The following is a 25,223-nucleotide window of genomic DNA, read 5'->3' on the forward strand; positions in this document are numbered from 1 at the left end:
TCTTTCATTCCCATTCCCTGGGAAATGATTTCCCCTCAAATTCATTCAATGAACCAAACGGGACCTTAGGTTCTCGTCATTTCAATTCTGGTAATTGTAGTCATTTAGTTTTGTTTTAGTAATTAAGTCCCACAAAATTTAGTTTGATTGCAAGCCAAACTAAAATACGAGACAAAAATTTCTCAAATTGAAACTACTAAACTTGCCCAAATTGAAACGACATAAACTAAAGTGAGGAATAAGTCAAATTACTGACAAGTACTAATTTACTCTTAAAAAAAAAACCTATAGCTTTCTTGAAAAGACTATCAACTAAAAAAGATAAAGTGACATGAGCAAAACAGTCGAAGATAAATTATATAAACGAATAAAAATATGAAATTAGAATGAAATTAATTAAGAAAGGGAGGGAGGGCCTTTTCTCATTGAAACCAAGCCCATCTCGAAGAAGGCCCAATTTCTCTGGTTCAGCCCATCATATATTTATTATTATTATTATATCCGTTAGACACAGAGACGCAGCAGAGCAGAGAATGACGCGAGAGCTTCCCGCGTTGTGTCTGAACAGTCCGAGCTCACTGTACAAGCTCCAGCCAATGCCATCAATGGCATCGCCACCAATTCTCTGCGACCCAGTGCTGCGTTGGAGCACTGCTATTGGCCCTTTCACCCTTATATATTTATAACCTCAGCCTCAGCTGGTAAGGCAACAAAACCCTAAATGCTAAAGCTCCTCTTTTTTTTTTGTTTGGTCTGAACTGAATACAAAGAAAATCTACTCATATTTTCGTTTCCATTCCATTTCTTCACTCATTTGGTCATTTAGGGTTCATGGCTGGGTTAACTCCACCTCCCAGAAAGTTTATAAAGTTTTTGGCTCCTGGGCTCCATGAAAAACTTGTATGCCTCTCTCTCTCTCTCTCTCTCTCTCTCTCTCTCTCTCTCTCTCTCTATGTGACTTAATGTTTTGATTGAAAATATATTGTTGAGTTCAACTATGAATTCATCTTCAATTTTAGTGGATCAGTATAATAGGTATACAACATGTGGTCTGCAACATGTTTTCTGTAGTTCTGCATTTGGCCAGTTTTGACAGTTGTTACAAGGAGCTCATCCTAGTTTAAGTTGGACTCAGTGATCACTGTTATTTTAGTTCTATTCATTGTCACGTTGTATTCATTTGATACTCAAGTGGGAGAATGTCAAAACCTATTAAGCAAACTTGTAAATATATGTGAATCGTACTTCTCCGTCTCCAGACTCTGCAGTTTCCGGTATCACTTCCATGAATTTTGTTTTTCTGACGTGTTTGAATCAGTAATGATATTGTTCATGCATTGTTGTTCTAAATTTCAGAATTCAGATTATGAATATTGAGCTCTTGTTTTCAGCGTCTATGATTCTTTGGTGGTGTTGAGCTCTTATGAGGTGTCACTACTTGCAAATGACCACAAGGAAATAAAACTGCTTAGTTCTTTAACTTAGCATAAGGGCTTCTTAATGGGACATTCAGAGGTTTGTAAGAACCATAAAGTAGGACCAAAACAATGCATGCAGGGGTGTGACTGCCTTCAGATACAGCAGATACAACGAACTCTTAATTTCAACTGTACATCTTTTTATAATCCTGATAATTTGGCTAAATTTGAATGGAGGTTGTTAGTTTCTCATCAAAGTGATTAACTTAATAAGTTTCATAAGCCAAAAATTATAACCTTAAGTTATTGATAGATGAATTAGTTTCTCAAAAGAAATTTACCATTATCCGGTCCAACTCATCGTTAATGTATTACAGTAAAAGGATTCAATGTCTTTGATGTTGCTTTCTGCCTAAAGGTGTGGGTGTTGTTTTTGATATTCTGTTTTGTGCAATGATCATGCAATTATGTATGCACTTGTGTGTGTTCTATGTTTTTGACATCAGACAATTAGATCATTTTGCTGTCTTGGTAAATTATTTATCATAGGATAATAAATAATTAAATAAATGAAACCCTACAACTTGATTTTGTTAACAAGAAAAATCTCCTTGGTCATATGATTGTACTGCTGCCTTTTCCACTGTGTGCATCATGTTTATGGTACACATTCCTTTCAACTCCTTGTTTTGGTCCAACTCTTATCTTGCCCTTGATTTTACATGATAGTGAAATAAAGTTGAAATTGGGGAAGAGTAATGCATACACGTTTCTTTTTTTAATAATTTCTGGATCAGTGTTTTAGAAATTCAAATAGTTATGCTTTAAAACCTTCAAGGCTAGCACCTAATGTTTATTTTGCATGAATTTTATAGACTAGGATTTCTAAGACACTGTATATATTGGTTTTAATTTTCAATTTAATGCTCTAAGGAGAAGGATAATCATATAAGCAGCACTTATTTGGACTATATTATCTTCATCCTAAGATTAGATTGTAGGTACATGTTAGTATTCATTAATTTTTATGTTCACTTCTTCAGTTTTGAACTATTCTACTATGATGTCTGTTTGGATATTGTCGTAATTCGAATTAATTCATTATAAAATTAGGTGATAAAGTAGACTTTCTCATGTTTCTTTAGGCACTGATTTCATGAAAACCTGTTAATAATTGAATTTATGGAAATTTATAAAGTTGAGACAGTTGAAAAGAAATTTTCCTGACAGATTTTGTATTATATTCAATATTGATGAATGACTCATCTACAAATCATGAAATGACTTGAATTTTTGATATGTTGAACATATAGATGTCTTCTTATATACTGAAATGATTGGATAATAATTTTATTTATTGTGTATTTTTAAGTAATCTATGTTCAGGAGAAAGTATGTGCCGGCAGATTTCATGAGTGACTTTGGAGGCCATTTTGGACTATTAATTGGAGATAAAACGACTCCACATTTTTGTTTTGTAAAGATTAGTGTCCCTAGTTTGATTCTATGTAAAGTTGTGTTAATCAGACTTATAAATTAATTACGATAATTTTTCAAGTAAGTAGACGTCATTGCTGGAAACTTTCTTTGGTAGTTTTGTTGTTGTTTTTTGTTGTGCACCTATGGTTTTTACTATGAACTACATCAGTAGTATATCTGGAAAATTGTTTTATATCACCTTATCAAAGTGTTTACCAGCTATTATGTTTACAAGTTATTTAACCAGCATAAATATTTTGGTGCTCTGTTTTGAAGCAGCAAAGTAGTGAGTGTTTGCCCAAGTGGGAGAAGTGATGTAAGAAATAAATTTTGGGCTTTACACTCATGGCCTTATTATTATTTTTATGCTTCTCACTTTTGTTTCCAATAAAATTTCAATCATTTGTTTTGATGGCAGGCTATTTAGTTTCTTAGCTACTGATCTTGTTTTACAAAGTATGGATATTTGTCTAGGAAATTAAATTTGTGTTTAAGTTTTGCAGTCGAATAAAGATGCATGCAGTTATTAATATGTTAATATGTTTTTGGTTTCAAACATATGTTTGGCACATTGTATTTGGAAAAGTGCAAATCAAACTACTATAGTTACTAACACTATGCAGACAGTATTGATATTGAAAATATTGGCACACAATCAATCTCCAACTAAATTTTTTGCCAGTGCGAGTGTTCAAAAGATTGGTATCTCGAATGGGCATCTACAAGACTTTTGATTCAATCAACCAGTGGGAGTAAAAGGTTAATTTGCAGCTGTTCCATTAAATATGTCTTCTCGTGTTGAGTTATCAATAATGCATACTACTGATTTCTTACGTATGAATTGATTTGCAGCTTAACATAATGCTTAAATAAATTGTGTTCTGGTGGTTTTGACAGAGATTTTAATGTTTTGATTGAAAATATATTGTTGAGTTCAACTATGAATTCATCTTCAGTTTTAGTGGATCAGTATAATAGGTATGTGATTATAGAGTGCAGATGCAGTAGAATTTGCATCATGTTTTCTGTAGTTCTGCATTTGATAGTTGCACTTGGAATTCCGATAAATCTAACTGTTTATCCATCCATTTTAACAGAAATGTCAATTATTTAAGCTTTCATGTCAAATTGAAGATTAGGAAATGTATCCTAATTATTATTATTTTGTTCTGCAACAGTCAATTCCAGTAGTGTTTTCTAGAAGTCTCCATGAAAAGAATGAAGCACTTCTGAAAAGCTGTCAGGGATATTGGCCTATTAAAGTTCGTAAGCATGGGGATGGATTGCTTTACTTCGAAGGTGGTGGTTGGAAAGAACTTGTGGAGCAGCATGGGTTGGAACTTGGAGAATTTTTGGTCTTGAAGCACCAAGGGATTAAACTTTTGCTGGTTTTGTTGATGTTTTCTGATTTTGAACAGTGTGACCAAGCATGTGTTTTCATCATTGATGTTTATATTATATTTTATTTTATTTTCAGACAATGTTATTAAACTTTTGCCGGGATTCTTCTTCTGTTGCTAGTACTAGCTAGTGAATGAATTTATGAATTCAGCCCTTGATGGTGGAAATATGCTCATTTTGAAATTTCTAATATCCAGTTCTGTTTGAGTTATATGAAGGCTTTACCTTGTTTTGATAGAATTATTGTTGACTGTTCATTTCTTTCCTTAATTAAAATTTTCATCTGAAAACAGAGAGCAGTTCTTGTGAAAGCTTGATTGTAGGTTACTGATGGATGATCTGGGTCGGGTTGTTAGGCCCAAACCCGTACCCGTTTAGGCCTGTGTTCTTTGGGCCTTCGGCCTTCAGGGCCACTACTGTACTGAAAAAAAAAGTTAAAAAAAAAAAAGAGAAACTGTAGATTGTAAGCCGTACAGCAAAACGACAACGTTGCGTCAGTATCTAGCAATCATCCAACGGCAACGGCTGCATTAAACCCTTCCCGCCTTTTTATTTTCCTTTTCCCTCTTCTTCTCTTTCCCCTCCCCAATTCAGAGGCTCTCAAAATTCAAAACCTAAATTCACTGATTTTACTCAATTCTCTCACTCTCTCTAAAATTCCATATTAATTTTTCAACGTCTCCGGCGTCGCCCAAGATGCTGAAGACGACGACGTTTAAGGGAGCCAATGTCTTCATGTCGCGGAACCTGGTCCCGCCCGAGATCTTCGACGCCCTTCACGACGCTCTCAAGCTCAATGGAGCCAATGTCTTCCTCTGTTGCGACCCCTCGCGAACCGGGCCGGACGACTACCACGTCATCGCTTCCTCCGATCACGTCTCGTCTCAACTCCCGCCACCTGAAATTTTTGTTTTATATTTCGCTTCGTTTTTCATTTCTTGGTTCTGATTTTTTATATATTTGTTTTCAGGAAAAGTTTGAGGATCTTAGAGCCAAGGGCTGTAATTTGCTCGGTATGTTTCTCCCGAATTTGGCTGATTTTCTTGAGTTTGTTGTGCTTCGGAAATTCTGTGTTTGCTTTTCACTTCTGTTAAACAGGAACTAGGGTTTTCGACCCAAAAAAAAAAAAAAAACAGGAACTAGGGTTCCATAATTTTGTTGTTGTTTGTAGCGAAGTGGCAAATTGGGTTTTTGGCAATTTGCTTGATAACATAATGATTATGAGTAATTAAAAGAATGATTAAAAGCGATATAGAGGGCAAATATCATGAAATGTTTCCATGTTTTTTTTATAGTACAATTTTGTAGTTTAGCAGCCTATAGTTGGTATTGGCCTGCCAAAGTGAACAATTAAGTCGAACCTCAATAGGGTATCAGTTAAATCATGAACCATTTGAACTTACTCACTTAAGAAGTTGTGATTTTGATGGTATGAATGGTCGACCACTGGAATTTTTAATTCAATTTCTTCCTTGTGAAGTGTTGCTCACTTGGATACGTGTTTCTGATGTTGGGCAGGCCCTCAATGCGTGTTTTCTTGTGCAAACCAGCACAGGGCTCTGCCTAAACAAGGGTTTACTTGTTGCCTTGCAATGGATGGTTTCAAAGTACTTGCCTCTGGTTTTGAGGGTGACGAAAAGGTATTGTACCTCCATCGTTGATAGTCTGGCTTTGATAAACTCTAACTGTATGTTATGTATCTAGATTACTTATTTGAAAATTTCTTGATTGAGGTACATCAGCAATTGTAGTTTCCAAGTCCAACAGCAAAATCATCTGTGTTTGCTAGTTCCATTTGATAAAGTTTGTTATCCATCTTACCTTTCTGAATTGTCTTCTGTTGTTACTATCTTAAAATATGCATTCTTATGTTCTATATTGTTGATCTTCAGTCCTATTTATTTTGTACTCAGCATGAACAATTTTACTAAAAAATCTTCTGGTTACTTGTAGTGACTGACCTTTCTCTCGTTCTCTCTCTCATTATTGATATTTTAATGCTTATTATTGTGTTGCAGGCTAAGATAGAGAAGTTAGTAACAGCAATGGGGGGAGTTTTGCATGCTAAAGCATCTTTGGATGTTAACTTTGTTATTGTGAAAAATGTCTTGGCTGGAAAATACAAGGCTAGTTACTTTAATTTCTCTCTCTCTTTTCAAAATTCAATGCCTTATGATTTATTTCTATGTCAGTCATCTCGGAATTTGATATTTTGGTATATTTTAGCTAATAAAAAAACTTAACACATTTACCAAGTCGCACTATACAATGTTATATAATTTAACTCTTCTTGTAACTGAATCACTTCTAACTGGAACTCAATGATGGTGAGTTCTCTTGCAATCACTTTAGAGTTAGCAATTCTTATGAAAATGAGGAATTTGCATATTTGTGTGATGATCACTCAGACTATACCTGGGAAGGTAATTTTTGGAAAGGTTGGTTATGGCAGATTTCTTATGTTTTTGAGATATAGTTACTGAATTAGTTCTTTTTATGCAGTGGGCCTTGAATACATTAAAGAAGCCGATTGTCACTATTAATTGGTTATCTCAGTGCTGGAATGAGCATCGTAATGTTCCTCAAGACTCCTTTAGGGTTCTTCCTTTTTCTGGTTTGATGATCTCTGTAACCAGAATTCCAGCAGGTTCTGAAGTTAGCTATCTATTGGTCCTGTGTAAGAAGGTTTTATTTTATTTATCTTAAATACTTGGCTAAATGTGCTTGTCTCTTTCAGATGAACGAAAGGAGATTGAAAAGCTTATCACAGAAAATGGTGGAAAGTATTCTGCTGAACTTACAAAGAAGTGCACGCATTTAATTTCTGATATATCCTTTTATGATTCTTAAGATAAGCAAGGAATTGGAATCATATGTGTACTTTTCTATGTCAGACCTGCATAACACAAGCAGACTTCAACTTAATGAAGCAAACCTTGAAATATTTATGTTTTGTGTGCGGTATAAGATCATATATTCAGTCTCCTATAAATCTAGACTTTTGCTCATCATAGCTGCAATCTTTCCTGAATGATCACACCAACCCTACCTTTGGCTTCTAAGAGTGTACAGAGACCTTTTCTCATTTCTGTGTTCAGTTCTTTCCTATTTATTTGTGTGATTTCTGTAAAATGAAGTTTTTGAGCAACATCATCCACGCATTCCTAAAGTTTGCCTTCTAAATTAATTTACCTTATGAATAAGCCTATTATAAAGATTTTTTTGGCATACTTCTTTAACTGGGTGGGTTCAAAAGTGTTGAATATAACAAATCTTGATGCATTGCTGCTTCTGCTTTCACTCCCTTGATGTGGAAAATACGGTTGCATGAACAGTTTTTTTTGGCTGTTCCTTTTTGATGTTTCGGTTCTGGTCAGTGGTTAGTTATATATGCGTGTGCACTTATTTATTGCAATCCATTGATGAATATCTTTCCTTTTAAGCCTGCATTCGGTTTAAACTTCAAGATTGATGTGTTATTGAAGGTCTATATGCATTGGTATTCTTGACTGTTTCTAAGTTCCAGAAGGTGACAAATACAAGGTTGCACAAAGATGGGGCCATATTCGTATTGTAACTCGGAAATGGTTTGATCAATCTATTTCTAGAAGAGGTAAGGTTTTGCTATAGCTTATGGTCATCTTTGAATTTATAGAATTTCACTTTATATTTTCTTCCATCTCCTGTCAAGGATTTTCTGCTATATGCCTGACCTTGGAATCATCTCTCTCACTGTCTCCCCCACTTTTTTTTTGGATGAATAGCTTGTCTTAATGAGGACTCCTATCCTGTTCAAGGTGGTTCTATATCTTCAAATAAAAGTGTAAGGGGTTGCTTTACTTTGCAGAATAGCCAAAGGAGCAGTAGTGGGAACTTGCAATCTGTGCCACCATCGGTGGTTGCAGATTCAAATTTGACAGCTGCTCCTTGTTCTGGGACCATGGATTCTGATTTAGAAGCTACTGTCTCACAAAACATGACCACTATGTTTTCTCATGCTCCTCATGTTGTGAAAAATGAGGATAGTAAAGCACCTCCCTTGGAGTCCAAAAGTGAAGCTTACCTTGATGGTTGCGTTGCTGATGATTCTCAGTCTGAAGACAATGACCTGTACTTGTCAGAATGTAGAATATCTCTTGTTGGCTTTAAGGTTTCTGAAATGCGTAGGTTGGTTAATATGATTCGCAGAGGTGGGGGTTCCCGATACATGTCATTCAATGATAAATTGACACACATAGTAGTTGGAACTCCTTCAGAAATGTAAGTCCTTTTTCGGGGGTGGTAAAGACATAATTATTGCTTTGTTGTTTTGATCTCTGACATGCTTTTATAATTTCCCAGCCAAAAGAAAGAAGTGAGGGGTTTTGCTGCTTTAGGCGTAATTCATGTTGTTAGAACTACCTGGCTTGATGACTGTGATCGTGAGAAAAAGGAGATCCCTGTTCTCCCAAAGCACATTGCCTATGATCTAGTTCTGCCTGAAGGTTCTTAATTAGTTGTATTTGTTCAAGCTGAGCATATATAAACTCCGTGCCATTGTATTGGAATTGTAGCTTTTAGCTGTCATCATATCTTTTCAGATATGTAAGTTGTTTCTGTTTATCTTCTTCCCAAGCAGACATCCTAATTGACTTTGATCCCTTCTTTTTCACCAGGAGCACTGATAGGTATGACTAGCACGATTCAAGGTACAATCTCTACCACTCATCTAAGCATACCTTCTGATCAGTTACATGGGAATACGAGTGCTGCAACTGGAATGGGATCGTTGGAGAAAAAGAGAGAAAAGAAACCAGAAATTAACATGAAAGGTGACAAATCCATGGAAGCAGCTGTTGGACCATCTAAATGGAGTAAACTACCTGTCATAAATGGCAAAAGTAAGGTTCAGTTAAACAATACAATTGACGGTCGACTGATGATGCAATATGATTCAAGTGTTCAAAATGGCAAGGAATCATCTGTCTTTAAGGGGAGATTATTTTGCTTTTCAAATTCCTTTCCTGAAGATAGGGTAATTTCTTTAAATGCAGACTTTACTAGCACAATCATCATTATTTCCAATTATGTTTTTTTTTGGGTGTGTGTGTGTAATATTTGGATTTCAACTGCCAGAGAGGTGATATCATTCAATGGGTAAATCAAGGAGGAGGAGATGTAGTTGATGGTGATTTAAAACAGAAAGTACACTTCACTATTGAGTGTCATGGTGTGATAACTAGTTCTGTGGATGTTGCTCAAACTACATATGTATCAAGTCACTGGATCCGGTCTTGTTTGGAGGTATATTGTGTAATTCATAAATGCATTTTCTCGTTCAGTGTCGACTACTTTGTTTTTTCTTTATGGTTGCAGGATCATATGTTGGGAAATTGTATGAAACACTATTCTTCCACATGCAGTGAGATGACTGGAAATTGAGTACATATATACACACATCATAAAAACAAAAATTATATGCATACATGGTCGATTGATTTTGGACCCATCTTTGGTCTTCCTTGCTTTACTCCACTTTCTGTTCCATTTGATATCAGTATGCCATAATTTGATTATTTCTTGACTTAGTGAAATAAAATATGTACTCTGCTCCTTGCAAATGCTGATGAGATCAAAACAATTTTGAAGGATGGTTGCTTGCTGGATGTTAGTAGTCACATTCTATATGCTCCACTTCCCTGCCGGATTCCTTTGCCTGGATTTGAAAACTTTCGGTTTTGTGTTTCGCAATATGAAGAGAAAGACAGACTGTTACTAAGAAATTTGTGTTTTGTACTTGGAGCTAAATTTGGGGAAAAGCTGACAAAGAAGGTTACCCATTTACTATGCAAGTTTACCAATGGACCAAAGTATCAGGCTGCTTGTATAAAGGGGATACACCCAATTACAGCTGAGTGGGTATATGAGTGTGTGAAGAAGGTATGTCCTTGATATTGTCTTGAGTAAATGAGTATGAACACATGTACATGTGGGAATTTATTTGGACCATTTACTGTTAAGATATCAAATCGTTGTCTTAACTCTTCAATGTCTGGCAGAATAAAGTCGTTGCTCTTGACCAATTTTATCCAAAAAAAGTCACTGCTGAAGATCGAGAGGCAGGGCTGTGTACTATGAGTCAGTATCCTACACAAGCCGTTCAAATGATATCTGCAGGCAATTCATCTGAGTGTCCAAGTCAATCACAAGACCTGAGAACCTCATCAGGAGAAAACATTGGCAGTAGAAATGACAGCCTCAGGGAAGAGGCCAGCGAACCAAGTTTTTGCAATAAGAAGGCAAGGGTTTCAGAAGATGATGGCGAAAAGGGTCTACTTTCGTCTGGGGTACATTTACGTATTCCTGCCTGTACCACTGGAGACAGAAAAGTAAAAAGTTCTGGTGAAGTTTCTCAAGTGGTTCCTGATGTAGCTTCTGCTATTGAGGACTTGTTGGAGCAGACAAGTAAGGTAAAATGCCGCAGATCTTTAATTTTCACGTTGCCTTTCAAGTTTACCAGTTTTTTCATTTATATCTTTTTGTTTTTTTAGATTCATGATCAGAAGTCACCAGGGAGGAGTTTGTGTGATAGCAGTGTATCCTTTTACCCTCAGACACTATAAGTTCTATTTTATACTACCAACCTTTTGCATTAGTTACATTCCTTGATGGCTGAACAGATTTTTTCACCGGAGTGTTCGGCTCTTCGTCAAGACCACTCTGATGCTCACTCTGTCATTGGATTATCGAGACACTGGTTAAACAGGTGACATATGTTTGACTGTTAAATACAGGAACCAAGGGAAAGTTCTATTTCCATTCCTGCCTTATGAATTATGAGCTTTCCCTTTGCCCCTCCCTCTCCCTCTGGGCTACTAGGGCTCATATAAAGCTTTGAGCATATAAATGATTTATAGAGATTCCTTTTGACTAGCGTTTATGACACCAGCCACTCAATGTTGTGGGAAATTCATACAAAAAATTGCATCATAAAATACTAGTTAACCTTTTAGTAATTTGCAACTGGGCTTCTATAATAAAGAATTTGTTGTTGGTCCTGGGAAGGGGGTTTATGATACTGGCTTGGTTACGTGCTTAGTGACATTTTCCTGCTTCCAAAGATGATAATTCTGCATTTTTTCTGCTCTTCTTGGACTCAAATATTGAACTTATTTTCCTTTTAGGGCTGGGAAAAAAGATGACATCCACTATCCTTCTGAAGAACAAAAAGCTGGCTTGTATGATGGCTTTAGTGAAACACAGACCGAGTCTCAGGTTTCAGCTCTTACTCAACTGCATTTGTTGGTTCTTCTCTGTCTAAATATGAATGCTTATCTGATGCTCACTAAGTCATCAATATTCTACGTTGTGTTATTACTTTACTAAATGAGGAATAGAATTTTGTCAACTTTAGTGAAGCTGATACACTTCTAACACATTCTGAAAGCTTCTGTACCTCAACCCCATTCCTTCCCATTTTACATCCTCATGATAGTGCTCAAACTACAAAATGCAGGTTGTAGGCTATGAGGAAGATTTGTCGGGCCGGCAAATGCTTATAGACAGAGTACGAACCCGTAGTAGCCTGGCTTGAAGTACTTGTGCAGTCCCCTCCTCAAACAAGGGTGAAGGTAAATCTCATTTTCGAGACATTTTTTCATTCTACGGCTTGGCAACAGACCAATTGCTTGTTTGAGAGTTTATAATTAAACCCTGTCTGCTACTTTGAGCAAATGCGAGAGTAGCAATTCTTGGCGGGCAGTGGTGCAAGATTTCAAGATAAGGCTTTGACAGCAAGCTGTATCTATTGTGCATGCCTGCCTGGATGTGTAACATGCAAGTTGTATATACTGTCTATACAGATAGTTATTGTTAAGCAGCACCTCCAGATAAAAATTGGTGAAAAGAGTGCCCTTCTTTGCGGGGTCTATTACATATTGTGGCTCAATAATTCTAACCGTCTATTTTTCATTCAAAAATCATCCTTAACAAAAAAAATAGACAATTTGGAAACGGTTTTAATATTAAAACCCACAAGGTATTTCAAAAACACATCAAAATGACAATCATTTCATTGAGTGGCTTTTGCATAGAAGATATTTGAGAGAATACTTAGAAAAAATAGACCGGCGGACTTAGATTATCACAGCTACTAATTATTTTCCATTGTGAAAATTGATTGTCCAATGTCATATGCAACCTTAAGCGATGTGAGATTATATTTATAAAAAAATAAAAAAGTTGAGTATAGTTGATATAATATTCAAATTAAATAGCGGATGATTATTATGTGGGCACGATTGCTTCCTTGATAAATTCATCCCATCCCGTCCCAAGAAGGCTCCAAAATAAAGCACATCCAAAAACGCAACCAATCCCCACCAAACTGCCCCAAAAAATAAATAAATAAAAGATAATTTCTCAATATAGTGATTAATAAGTTCACCAAAATAAATAAATTCCTCAATAAGTGAAAAAAGAAAAGAAAAATCAAGAACACATACCACCCGCCATTTTGCGGCCATACATATTGTTGTCCAAAACAGATTCTATTTTCTCGTCATCCAAACAACTTTTACAAACCCAAAAAAGAAAAAAAAAGAAGAGAGAGAGGGGGGGGGGAGAGAGGGCAGTGAAAAATTCATATGGTGGCATGTTGCCTCAGGTGCCAGCTGTCCATCGTCGTCGACATGAATCGGTGTACTTCGTCACCTTCGCATCTCTGCGCCTTTAAGCCTTGCCAGTTCTCTGGCACCAGCACCAGCCTCTTCGGATTCGGGTTCGGGTTCGAGTTCCAGAGGAAGGAGCGGTTCAAAAGGCGGCTTAAGTTCGTTCTCAGTGCGGAGCTTTCGAAGCCATTCGCTCTCAGCTTCGGTTTGGACTCTCAGGTCGTACCTACTTACTCTAGTCTTTATTCTCTCTCTTTTATTTTTTCTTCAGTCATTTGGAATGGTGGTGTTTGTTGAATTACTGATTTGGTGACGGAGAGACTTGATGATCATCATCTTTTCTTTGGTTCAAGACTGAGATTGCGCTAAAACTGAAATGGGTTTAATTGGGTTCCTTTTTTGTAGTGTGTTTTGTGAGCTGACCAAAGTTTGGCTGATTATTATGGTCACATTATTTTCTATTGGTTTGATAATTTATTGATAGAATTATGTTAGATTTCGTGTATAGAATCAATATTATTTTTTTCGAAGTTTGGATGGGATGCCAGAAACCCTTTTGCGTGCACACTTTCTCTGGATGCTCTGCTGGGGCATTTATTTTGATCATCAGTGCTTGCGCATCTATTAGCAATTTTTGGTGCTATGTGCTAGCTGAAATCTGTCAAAATTTGGTTTTGGAATTTGCAGTCTACAGAAACCAAACTTATTGTATCATTCTTAGTTCATTGGTAAGAAATATTTGTTGTCATTTGAGAAAAGTCATTTTCTTCCCTTTCAGTTTTAGCTTTCCCTCAGTTTATGTAGACAGAAGAGAGCATGCATGTCTGTTGGTGAACATTATTTTTCTGAGGACAGTGACTTTTGGTGAACCTTATGTGCTGCATATATAACCTTCTTTTATTGGTGTTGTGCATATAAATAAGCGTATAATTATTTTAGAATGCCCACACTTCTCTTTTTTCATCCCATATTCTAAGTTCACCCGACTTCTAATTCAAATTTTCACAATTTCTAAGAGAACCCTACTAGCTTCCCAAACTACCCCTAAATACACACCCAACAGAAGGAAAAGAATTAAAAAACTCATCAACTCACAACCCACACCCCACACCCCGCTATCTTGCCCCTCGCCACTCTAAGTTCACCTCAATCTCACATTACTTAAAGAGATAAAAACACTGTTTTCAAACTCAATTGACGACCTACAAGCCACTATTTCCATACTGTATTTAGGGTTTGTGAAGAAAAGATGAGAGTGTAGTAGGTTTCTTGGATTGAAAGAAAAGAGTAATTTGGCAATAAGGTGTAGAGGAGTTTATGTTTTTGTGTTTTTCTAGAACTTAATATGAAGAGTGGTCGGGGTGTGTGTATAGATGTATTAGGATTAAATATTAAGTTGGAAGACTTTTTTGTCTTTTTACATAATAATAAAACTTAAAAGCTTAATGATTAAGTATTAGGGTGAACAAAGAAAAGTGTGGGGTTTAAATAGAAAAACTCTTATTTTACTGGAAACTCAATAAATTGGCGACCCTTATGAGTTGTATATAGTAGACTGACACTGCTACTGAACTTGAAGACCTTTCAGCCTCATGATTCAACACAATCACCTAGGCTTGGCCCTATTCCCGGAGATATTGCAGAAATTGAGGCTTACTGTCGAATCTTTAGAAGTGCTGAACGGCTTCATACAGCATTAATGGACACATTATGCAATCCGGTAACAGGTGAATGTAGTGTTTATTATGATTTCCCATCTGAGGAAAAACCGCTGTTGGAGGATAAAATTGTCTCTGTGATTGGTTGCATGATATCCCTGTTGAACAAAGGAAGGGAGGATGTGATTTCTGGAAGATCCTCCATTATGAATTCCTTTCGCCTCGCAGATGTGAGTGTAATGGAGGATACGCTTCCTCCACTTGCCATTTTCAGGAGTGAGATGAAAAGGTGTTGTGAGAGCTTGCATGTTGCACTTGAGAACTGGTTGATACCTGGTGATGATCGAAGCTTGGATGTATGGAGGAAACTTCAGAGACTGAAGAATGTCTGTTATGATTCTGGTTTTCCTCGCGGGGAGGATTATCCATGCCATACTCTTTTTGCGAATTGGACTCCTGTTTACATATCCTCTTCTAAAGAGGACAGTAGGTCCGTAGATTCAGAAGTAGCTTTTTGGAGGGGTGGCCAGGTAACAGAAGAAGGTCTCAAGTGGCTACTGGAGAAAGGATATAAAACTATTGTTGATCTTAGGGCAGAGACTGTTAAAGACAATGCTTATCAGTCAGCCATAGATGATGCTATTGCATCTGGGAAAGTTGAAATGGTCAAAATTCCAGTTGAAGTTGGGACGGCACCTTCAATGGAGCAGGTTAAGAACTTTGCACGTTTGGTCTCAGATTGCAGCAAAAAGCCTATCTATCTTCATAGTAAGGAAGGAGCACTCAGAACTTCTGCCATGGTCTCCAGATGGAGGCAGTACTCAACTCGCTATGGTTTGCAGTTTGTCTCCAAGCAGTTGACCGCTCTCAATGATGTGGTACTACGAGATACAAATGGGGCAGGGAAAGTGCTTGAGCTTTCCACTTCTGAGAAAAGTTTTCAACTGGAAAAGAATGAGTCGCTGCAAGAGGGACTGGACACAATTATTGGTTCAAATGGGGTATTGCCCAGAGAAGTTTCTCCGGATAGGGACGAAACAAATCAGAGCTTAAATGGGGCATATAATGACCTTATGTCTGTCCAAGATTTGTCATCAGTAGAACCGGATCAAAATGGGGAAGGACCTAGGGTGAACTTTTGCAGGGAAGTTGACCCCCTGAATGCTCAGGTTCCCCCTTGTAATGTATTTTCAAGAAAAGAAATCTCTGGGTTTCTTGGGGGAAAAAAAATCTCACCTAACTCTTATTTTAATTATCAGTTGAAAAGGTTGGAGACATTACCAATTTCCAGAGTTATGAATATTAAGACAATGCGGAGAGGTGGGATTCTTGGTACTGATTCAGCACCAGAGCTTGTGGAGGTAGGAAATTCACATGGGCCACCTTATGGGAGAGATCTATCTCCAGAGGTCCAGACCTCTACTTCTGGCAATGGGACGCATTTTACTAGAGTTAGTTCTGGTTCCGTTCTTCCAGTTGTGAATGGATTTGGTGAAAGGGATCAAACAACAGCTAATGTATCTACTACTCTGAGCAGTAATTACGATGAGAGTGTCTTACCTAAAGAAGTAAAGGTGGATAGGAAGAGTAATGGTAGAGCCAATTTACTTTCAGGTGATGATGACCTGGGGTCAATTGAAGGAAATATGTGTGCTTCTGCAACTGGTGTTGTAAGGGTACAATCAAGAAAGAAAGCAGAGATGTTTTTAGTTCGAACGGATGGATACTCTTGTAGCCGAGAGAAGGTGACAGAATCCTCCTTGGCCTTCACTCATCCAAGTACCCAGCAACAAATGCTAATGTGGAAATCCACACCAAAGACTGTACTAGTGTTGAAGAAGCTGGGGCAAGAACTCATGGAACAAGCTAAAGAGGTACTTAAGCATCTAGTATTTGTTTTGAAATACTATGAATTATATTATTAACTGATTATATGATTTGATAACAGAATTGGTGTCAGTAACAGAGTTTCTAAATTCTGTTATTTAGTTGGAAATCTTGTCTGTCTTTTCTTGTATCTCTTTTTTCTTTTCTTGATAAAGTTTTGTTTCTTTAAAAGAATAAATGAGTTTGTATCAAAGAGTAATGAGTATGGATAGATATAAGAAAGAGTGTTAGCTGGAAAGATACAAAATTTTCACAGCTAGTCCCACAATGAGAATCTTGAACAACTTAGGAAATGGGGTTAGTTCACTCATTATTAGGGGTTAGTTCACTCATTATTAGGGGTTACTTATGCTATGCTAATACTTGAACTTGTGTAAACAAAAGGCTAAGTTAAGGGGAATAGGTATTTTCAAGCAATTTTGTATTCAATAACATATATGTAGAGGGATCCCCTTTTTTTCTTTTTAGCAAAAAAGAATAGACGGTTCAAATCATTAAACTATAATGAGGAATGAGCCCCACAAGGGACTCCCATTTTTGCAAAAAATGGGGATCCCCTTAATGGAAGGGCCTCGTATATATATTTTGGAAGATATCTTAATAATGTCATGAGTTACTGTAAATCTCTGACTATTTTGTTTGGGAGTTTGTTCGCTGGAAAAATGATAGCTTTTGCTGTGTCAATGTGTAGGTTGTCTCGTTTATGTATTACCAAGAGAAAATGAATGTTCTGGTGGAACCAGAAGTGCATGACATATTTGCTAGAATCCCAGGGTTTGGATTTGTTCAGACCTTCTATAGTCAAGATACCAGGTACCGAAGTTATACCTAAAGTTCGACAACATAGTTTATATTTCACGACCTTATTGGAAATTTGCTTACTTGTGCCTTCAGTGATCTGCATGAGAGGGTTGATTTTGTGGCATGCCTGGGAGGAGATGGGGTTATACTCCATGCTTCAAATCTATTTAAAGGTGCTGTTCCCCCAATTGTATCATTTAACCTTGGATCTCTTGGATTTTTGACTTCGCATACAGTAAGTTCTTTGATTTTGTCTTTTGTAGTTGATTTATGTTTTCTCACAGATTTCCATTTCTCTAACCCATCTTATACTTTTGAATTCAGTTTGAAGACTATATGCAGGACTTAAGGCAGGTGATCCATGGGAATAACACAAGTGATGGTGTTTATATAACTCTTAGAATGCGGCTCAGGTGTGAAATTTTTCGAAATGGTAGAGCAATGCCTGGGAAAGTATTTGATGTCTTGAATGAAATAGTTGTTGATCGAGGGTCTAATCCGTATCTTTCTAAGATTGAATGTTATGAACAAGACCGGCTTATAACGAAGGTGAGGTTGTTAGTTATTGCATATCTTATAAAATTATTATTTTAATAGGCTCTAGTAATGTCCTAAACTTTACCCCAGCAAATGAGTTAGACTTTGCTTTCTTACCATGTGGATTACATCTGACGTGACTGTACTTATATGTAACACAGAGAGAGTTCCAATAACTTATATGATGTCATCATGCTGTCTATTTACAAATACCATATCTTTTAGGTCCAAGGTGATGGGGTCATCATAGCCACACCTACAGGAAGTACTGCATACTCCACTGCTGCTGGAGGTTCCATGGTAAGAAATTCCTCTTCAGTTTTGAAGTCACCATAATACAAAATTTAGTACCTAGCAATGTGCAAATTCAAGGGCTTGGGTTTTCGTTTCTGTTGGAGGTGATGTTTCTTAGTGAAGGATTTTTTTCCCGTATGCTTTGTAATTTGCAGCCATATATACATAATCTTTTCAAAAATACCAGTGCCTACTATACAGATAATGGAAACTCATATGGTAGCCGTCTATTATCATTGAGAAGTAGCCATCTTCTCTAAATCTTTTTTTTGTCTCTGGTTGTTGTCGGTTGACTTTGTCAACAGGAGATTGTGCATCTAACATCAGATAATATGAATTGCAGGTGCATCCAAATGTTCCTTGCATGTTATTTACACCAATCTGTCCACACTCCCTCTCATTTAGACCAGTTATACTTCCAGATTCTGCAAAGCTTGAATTAAAGGTGAATTCTTTTCCTCATGTATCTAGTTAAATTTGGATTTTTTTTTATGCGGTATAAATATTTCTCAGTTAAAAACCTTGATTTTGACCTTTCCCCCATTTTTTGTGTGTCCACACGTCACTTTGTTTTAAAAAAAGTTTGGCTGGTCTTGTGCACCATTTATTTATGCCATTCACTTTAGATATAATGTCCTTGTGGTCTCACCTCAAGGACGTGGTTTTATTTTGTCCTGGAGTCACATTCTTTCCTCCATGTGGCGCTGAACATTGTAAACATGTTTTCAAGGGCCAATAACATCTAGAACTAATATTTAAGTCTGAATTTGGAATATGTTAGCTTTTCTACTATGCATGTCAAGCATTGAAAGCATTTTTTTTTGCCACATTTAATTTAGTTAGCTATGCATCCTATTACATACACAACGCATGCTCTACGTCACACACACGGAGGAAAAGAGATTATTCTTACAATTTTAGCAACCAATTCTTATTCAAGAGAAAACACATTTGTTTGGACAGATTCCAGAGGATGCTCGAAGCAATGCCTGGGTTTCTTTTGATGGAAAGAGAAGGCAGCAACTCTCAAGAGGAGACTCTGTCAGAATATCTATGAGCCAACACCCACTTCCGACTGTCAACAAGCGTGACCAAACAGGTGATTGGTTTCGAAGCTTGATTCGTTGCCTAAATTGGAACGAAAGGCTAGATCAAAAGGCCCTTTGAAACATTTGAAACTGGAAAGGAACCTGTTTCACTCTTCGTTGTTGATCAAGTGTATAATATTGTACATATTGTAGATTATAGGAAATCAAACTGAGAGTAAATATACTCTTTCTCAATAGCTCCCACAAGAGGGTAGAATTTTACGTATACTCTGTCCTTTCTTGTCGAAAGATTTAACTGTAGATTGTCAGTATAGAGCAATAAAATTATACTTAAAACTCTTTTATGGATGCATCCGATTGATCCATGCTTTATTTTCATAGTTCTCTTTGTTTACTGCTGTTTTCTGATACATTTGTTTTCGTACGAGAATTATGGGAGGAAAGCCTTTCTGAGGTGATCAAAATTTAAGGCCTCCCTAGCATGATTTCATTGGTCTCTCTGGTAGGCTTTTATTTATCATGCCTTGTGGTTAATAACTTTGTTGGTATTTGGTGACTTGCTTCTTTTCTTTGTTTGGTGGATTTTGTCACAAGGCTGTGACCCAGCTAAGAACATATTTGCAAAGAACCATCTAAACATAAGAAGAGAAAAAGATAATAATTTGTAGGTGGTCTTTTTTAACAAAAGTATTGTGGGTTGCTTTGCTTATATTGAAGCAACAATAATTTTTTTTTAGTACAAGCGATAGTCTAAACTACAAAGAGGAGGATTTCTCACTCCCTTTCCATTGGGCAGACCACCGTTAGGGAACCAACAACATTAATATCAAACAAAATTATGTGTGGCAATAAAGTAATAAAGTGACCACCAACTACAAAAGGAAAGAAAGAGATGCCATAACCAGCAATATTTAAGATTGCAATCCATTATATTACTATTTTACAGAGCACATCCCAAGTGGAGCACACTATTAGCAGCATTACATAACAAGAAAGATATAGAGAAATATGAAGCGCAGACAGACTTACACCCACTTCAGCTTTCTCCTCCCATACAGAGTTTTAGTTAAGAGTGAGAGATGAGCGAGTATGTAGTAATTATAATTAAGCACCCCAAAAAAATAAAATTAAAAAAAGGAAAAAAAGAAAGAGAGAGAAACTGAAGTATTCTTTTTTCTTTTTGTCCACATGAGTCCTATAATTTCTCACACGGCCCTCACAGATTGGAACCTTGGTTCCTTGGGGAGGAACTTCTGCTCAGCATATATAGAGAGGTAGTCACCAAACACAAACTTGGGATATGCTTGATCCACTTCTTGGTTTGGTTTCTCCACCAGTTGTGGTGCAGAGCTATGGTGGCCTTGAGTGATGGGTTGTAGAATGAAGCAATGATCTTCTGTTTCCAGTTGTGGTGGCTAAAACCCGGTGCCAAACACTCTTGTAGAGGCCATTGCTCAGGACCTCAATTTGGTCCCCTGTGTTAATGACAATAGAGTTGTGCAATGGCTGCACATCTATCCATTGCCCATCTTTGAGGATTTGAAGGCCTCCCACCTGGTCATCTTGGAAGAGTAAGATGACACCCCCGGCATCGGTGTGAGCTCGGAGACCAGTCACCAACTCTGGCTGAGGGCATGGTGGGTAGTGGCTCACCTTGGTGCCAAAGAAGGCATTGTCTTCTTCTCCACCATTGAATGCTCTCTTGATGTATCCCTTTGGTAAGCCCAAGTTCTCATCCATCACTTCCATGATCCTCTCAGCTAGTTTCTTCAGTTCTGTCCTGTACTCTGTCATGGTTTCCCTGTCAATAAGAGAAGTAGTGATCAGATTCTAGATTAGGGAGCGGGGCATAAAATTGAACATTGCTATGGAGACGAGACTAGATAGTCTAACACTTTATGTTGTCAGGCTATCAATATCGAACTTATCGTTGAGATTGATAATTTAACAACATAATATTTGTCAGATATCTGGCAAGAGAACATTTTCTCTGGAGCATGCAGCTTACTAATTATATATAATTTTCATTGCTTACTTGAATCCAGGGGTTTTCGAGGGCCATTCATTATCATCCAGGAGGGTGAAGACATCCTCCCAGTCCACGTTCTCCAACTTTTGGCCATTCAATGACTTCACAAGTGCAGACTTCTTGAATTCCTCCTCTCTTTCCAGTTTAAAGCACTCAGAGCTCACCTTCTTTACCCTCTCCAGAAGCTCATCTGAAATTCCATGGTTCACCAGCTGTGACAAACACAAAAAACACTCAATTAACACTCTTGGCATAGAGATAAAAAAACACATAAAAACAATGGAATGACAAGCAATGAGCTGAAATTACATTTTTGGCCACTAAATATATATTGAAGCAGAAAAGATGAAATAATTAAATCAGTACCTGGAAGAAGCCCCATTCCTCACATCCATTAGCAAGCTGAGCCAACGTTTGGGCCCTTTCTTCACCATCAAGCTTTGAGAAATCAATAACTGGGATTGCCATGGATCTGATTAAAGCAAGAGATTAAGCTAGCACAAGTAGTTGAGAGAGAGAGAGAGAGAGAGAGAGAGAGAGAGAGAGTTGGTTTCTGTAGTGTGAGTATAATGCTTGCTTAATTAATTAGCTTAAGTTGCACTGGTGGTGAAGAAGAGAGGGTGATTAGGCCTATTTATAGCAAAGTTTCCCGCCATCTGTTGGATATGTCAACCTTTTTTTATTAATTTTATTATTTCCCCTTTGTTTCTTCCAATGTGGCCGTTAGGGTAAGGTATGGGACGGTGACGCTTTACATTTAAAATTAGATCCAAGGTCAATGCTTTGTGAGGTACCTACTGGTAACCCACAACATAAGCATACTCTTTCAGGTGATTCACCTCATTCCATTTCCCTTTTATTATGAAGCATATACATGTGACATGTCCATATCAATTAGCTGCCATTTGGATATCTTAACGTGCACTGACAATTTACCAATCTAATATGATTGATTTATACTACATTTACTGACCACATCATTGTTTACATACATGTCTCATTACGTGAAAAATATAGTACATATAACATTCCGACTATCAATCCATATTAAATTTCACTTGTTTTACGTGAGCCCTTATTTCTTTTCTTTAATCATGGGTAAGCTAAGCAAGGTCGATCAAGTTGATTTTCACCGTGATGGGGCATGGGATGTCTATGAGAGAAGAATTCTTCAAATCAAATGGTTCTAGTTCATTCACCTGCCAGATAATAGATTCCAAATAATCTCAAGCCATGGTGGCATCATAGCATGTCCTTCATGTGCAAAATTATTCCCCCTCTTTTTTCCCCCATATATTATTACTAATCCCACAATTATTTTAAGCTTATTTTACTTGTAGCATAAATCTCTGCCGACTAGGGTTCATCATGTTGACAGTAACCCGCAATGTCTTGTGGTCCTTTGGCTTTCACACGTACATGCTTTTTTATGACGAGTGGTTAGTTCCATGGTTAAACTAATACACTGATTTGCAGGCATAGTTTGAGGGTTAAGGAAGGCAAGGCCGATGACCATTATAAACAAAGCAAACATCACCAAATAGTTAATTAATTACATTAAAACTTTGTCAACTCCATTATTATAATTTATATATGTGTGTATGTGGGATTGATTAATTACTTAATTAATTTATAAATTATCATAATGCTTCTTACCTGAAAGGAAAAGAAAAGAAAAATATTTAAGCTTAACATGCACACTTTTTTTAGTAGGGTTAGTGATCTGGAATTCAAACCCTATGTGCTGTAGGTTACACTGGACATATGAATATGATCCACCGTCTGATTTGATTCCACTTGTCCGAATTTGAGGGTACATATCAGAGGACAGAGATGATCATGGCCGTCTGATCAAGAACTCAATCTTGTAAAACGAATAGAGTCATTGCTGTACTTTGTAGTACTTCAAAACCAGCGTCAATTTTGCATGGATCGGACGGTTGATTATTGCATTGTGGATGGTTCCAGGGATGTAGTGTGTGCCACGTTGCATGGTTTGGCTCTTATGTTATTATTTTTTAAGAAAATTATGAAAATGCGCTGGAACCGAAGGTTGAATCACGCAGGTCGAGATTTAATTAGGATAATGGTATGGCATTTGATTGGTTGACAAGCTTGATTAATTATTTATCTTAGCGATCGGTTTGATAACCATTTCAATTTTAGTTTTTAGTTTTCATTTTTTATGTTTAAGTATAGAGGAAAATGAGAGTGAGAATGGGAGTGAGGATGAGATCAAAATAGATGATGAAAAGAGAGGATAGGAGGGAAGCGTAACAGAAGTGAAAACAAATTCAAATAGATTTCAGTTTTTAATTTTTGTTTTCACTTTTGTTACTCCTTCCTTCCTCCTCCCCCCTTAATTCCATCTTCACTCTCATTCTCATTTCCATTCTTCCTCTTTTTCCTCTATACTCTAGCACAAAAAATAAAAAAAATAAAAAAAATTGAAATGATTATCAAAAGAGTCCTTAATTATTCATTTCGGTGTGTGTATAATGCACATATATCATATTATTGAGGCATCACCAACTTAAGTAGGATTTCAAAATCCCAAAAAAAAAAAAAAAAAAAAAAAACTTAGGTAGGGTTTGAGAGGCTTGCGTATAGGGCTTCCATCCTCTACCTAGCTTAGCTTAATTATAATTAGGTCATAAAAGGATTTGAATAATGTTAATTATGCGGAGTAATTATAGCATGACACTATAGTACGATCGCTTGATATAACTTATTCACGTGTTATAATTATATAAGTGGGCATTATATTGATCATCTACCCTAAAAGTGGAATATATATGAACTATTTCGTTGACCCATATTATAATACGTGAACGAATTATATCACGTAGACGTATTCCAGACCATATAATATTAGTGTCTCCTCTTGGGGCATGCTAGCATGTGATGACGTGGTGTGACCCCATATCATGTGCTATGTGGGCTGGAAAATCAAAGTTAGTAGCATTTTTCTTCTCCACCACAGAATTTTGATTAGGATTGAGAAATAATTAATATGGAGCCATTAATTGCCAATCAGAGAGTGGTTTCTCCCTCCCTAATGGGGAAAAACCCTAAAAAATTGCAGAATATAGATGTGACAGCAAGGCCGTCTATATACGTATGGACACGAACTATATGGTCTACCTACCCAACATTAAAAAATATTATCAAATTTTTGGTCATCATGTAATGTTACATATGATATGATAGTATTTTTATTGTTTGAAACAAATGACTTTTAACATAAAATCAGTATAAAAACAAATAAAATAAGGGTCACATAAATATTGGTATTCCAAACTTTAGGGTTTATTATGATGTATAGTATATTACTCTTTCCCATAGGATGTAATCTCCCTACTCTATGTAGCCTAATCAACTTTGGCAGACCTTTTTTTTTTTTTTTTTTCTCTCTTCATTAACAAACTACTAGATACATTTGAATATAGAAAACTTTTTTGTCATGCAAAGTCAAATATGCAGTAAAAGTATTCATTTTACTTGTATTTTACCATTTTAACCCAAAGTATACCTTCATCATTGTTCTCAATATTTGATACGTATTTATAGGCATAATCATGATTTCATAAATATAAAATAAAGAGTTAACAACGATTATTCCAATAACACGTGCCAAATATTGAAAAAAAAATTACTCGAGTATAGTGTGGCTATACTATTTATAAATAAAAAAGGACCCGCCAAGCGCTGGTTGCCACCTATGAAAACCGGTATAGCCGTACTGCTATACTAATTTATAAAAAAACTTGAGTATGGCTGCTCGGTTGTACTATTTAAAAAAAAATTGCCCGAGTATAGCCGCGCGGCTATATTAATTTTTTCAAAAAAATGCACGAGTATAGCCGCCCGGATATACTATATATGGGGAAAAAGGATCGGACGTGTGAAAACAAGTAGCCGCGCTGCTATACTATTTAAAAAAAATTACTGTAGTAAAGCCGCCCGGCGATACTAGTTTTTAAAAAAATAAAAAATACCCAAGTATAGCCGAGCGGCTATAC

General features: G+C 36.7%; 3 protein-coding genes across 6 annotated transcripts; 2 read left to right on the forward strand and 1 right to left on the reverse strand.

Annotated features, from left to right (window-relative positions):
- LOC18793336 (DNA topoisomerase 2-binding protein 1) lies at positions 521–12,214 on the forward strand. 4 transcript variants are annotated; one of them, XM_020555766.1, is made up of 20 exons: positions 521–701; positions 827–900; positions 1,072–3,875; positions 4,076–5,174; positions 5,269–5,311; positions 5,817–5,938; positions 6,317–6,424; positions 6,801–6,945; positions 7,036–7,127; positions 7,818–7,911; positions 8,063–8,558; positions 8,640–8,782; positions 8,954–9,312; positions 9,414–9,581; positions 9,927–10,217; positions 10,337–10,747; positions 10,829–10,873; positions 10,958–11,043; positions 11,462–11,552; positions 11,794–12,214. In XM_020555766.1, exons 4-20 carry the CDS (start codon positions 4,995–4,997, stop codon positions 11,869–11,871), a joined length of 2,952 nt encoding a protein of 983 aa, XP_020411355.1. In that variant the 5' UTR covers positions 521–701; positions 827–900; positions 1,072–3,875; positions 4,076–4,994; the 3' UTR covers positions 11,872–12,214. The 4 variants fall into 4 exon arrangements, with proteins under 4 accessions (XP_020411355.1, XP_020411354.1, XP_020411356.1 ...); XM_020555765.1 differs by having other exon boundaries at positions 1,392–5,174; XM_020555767.1 differs by having other exon boundaries at positions 3,580–5,174.
- Positions 12,386–19,550, forward strand: LOC18793396 (NAD kinase 2, chloroplastic). The gene is made up of 8 exons (XM_020555764.1): positions 12,386–13,165; positions 14,526–16,478; positions 17,183–17,304; positions 17,386–17,527; positions 17,617–17,841; positions 18,055–18,129; positions 18,467–18,568; positions 19,087–19,550. The coding sequence occupies exons 1-8, from the start codon at positions 12,923–12,925 to the stop codon at positions 19,288–19,290; spliced, it is 3,066 nt and encodes a 1,021-aa protein (XP_020411353.1). The 5' UTR covers positions 12,386–12,922; the 3' UTR covers positions 19,291–19,550.
- LOC18791775 (1-aminocyclopropane-1-carboxylate oxidase) lies at positions 20,066–21,901 on the reverse strand. Its single transcript, XM_007223635.2, is given in 5 exon segments — positions 20,066–20,518; positions 20,521–20,564; positions 20,567–20,973; positions 21,208–21,413; positions 21,568–21,901. Coding segments are annotated over 5 exon segments (900 nt in total). The 5' UTR covers positions 21,670–21,901; the 3' UTR covers positions 20,066–20,377.

The sequence above is a fragment of the Prunus persica genome, chromosome G1 (assembly GCF_000346465.2).
Source record: "Prunus persica cultivar Lovell chromosome G1, Prunus_persica_NCBIv2, whole genome shotgun sequence".
Taxonomy (NCBI): Eukaryota; Viridiplantae; Streptophyta; class Magnoliopsida; order Rosales; family Rosaceae; genus Prunus; species Prunus persica.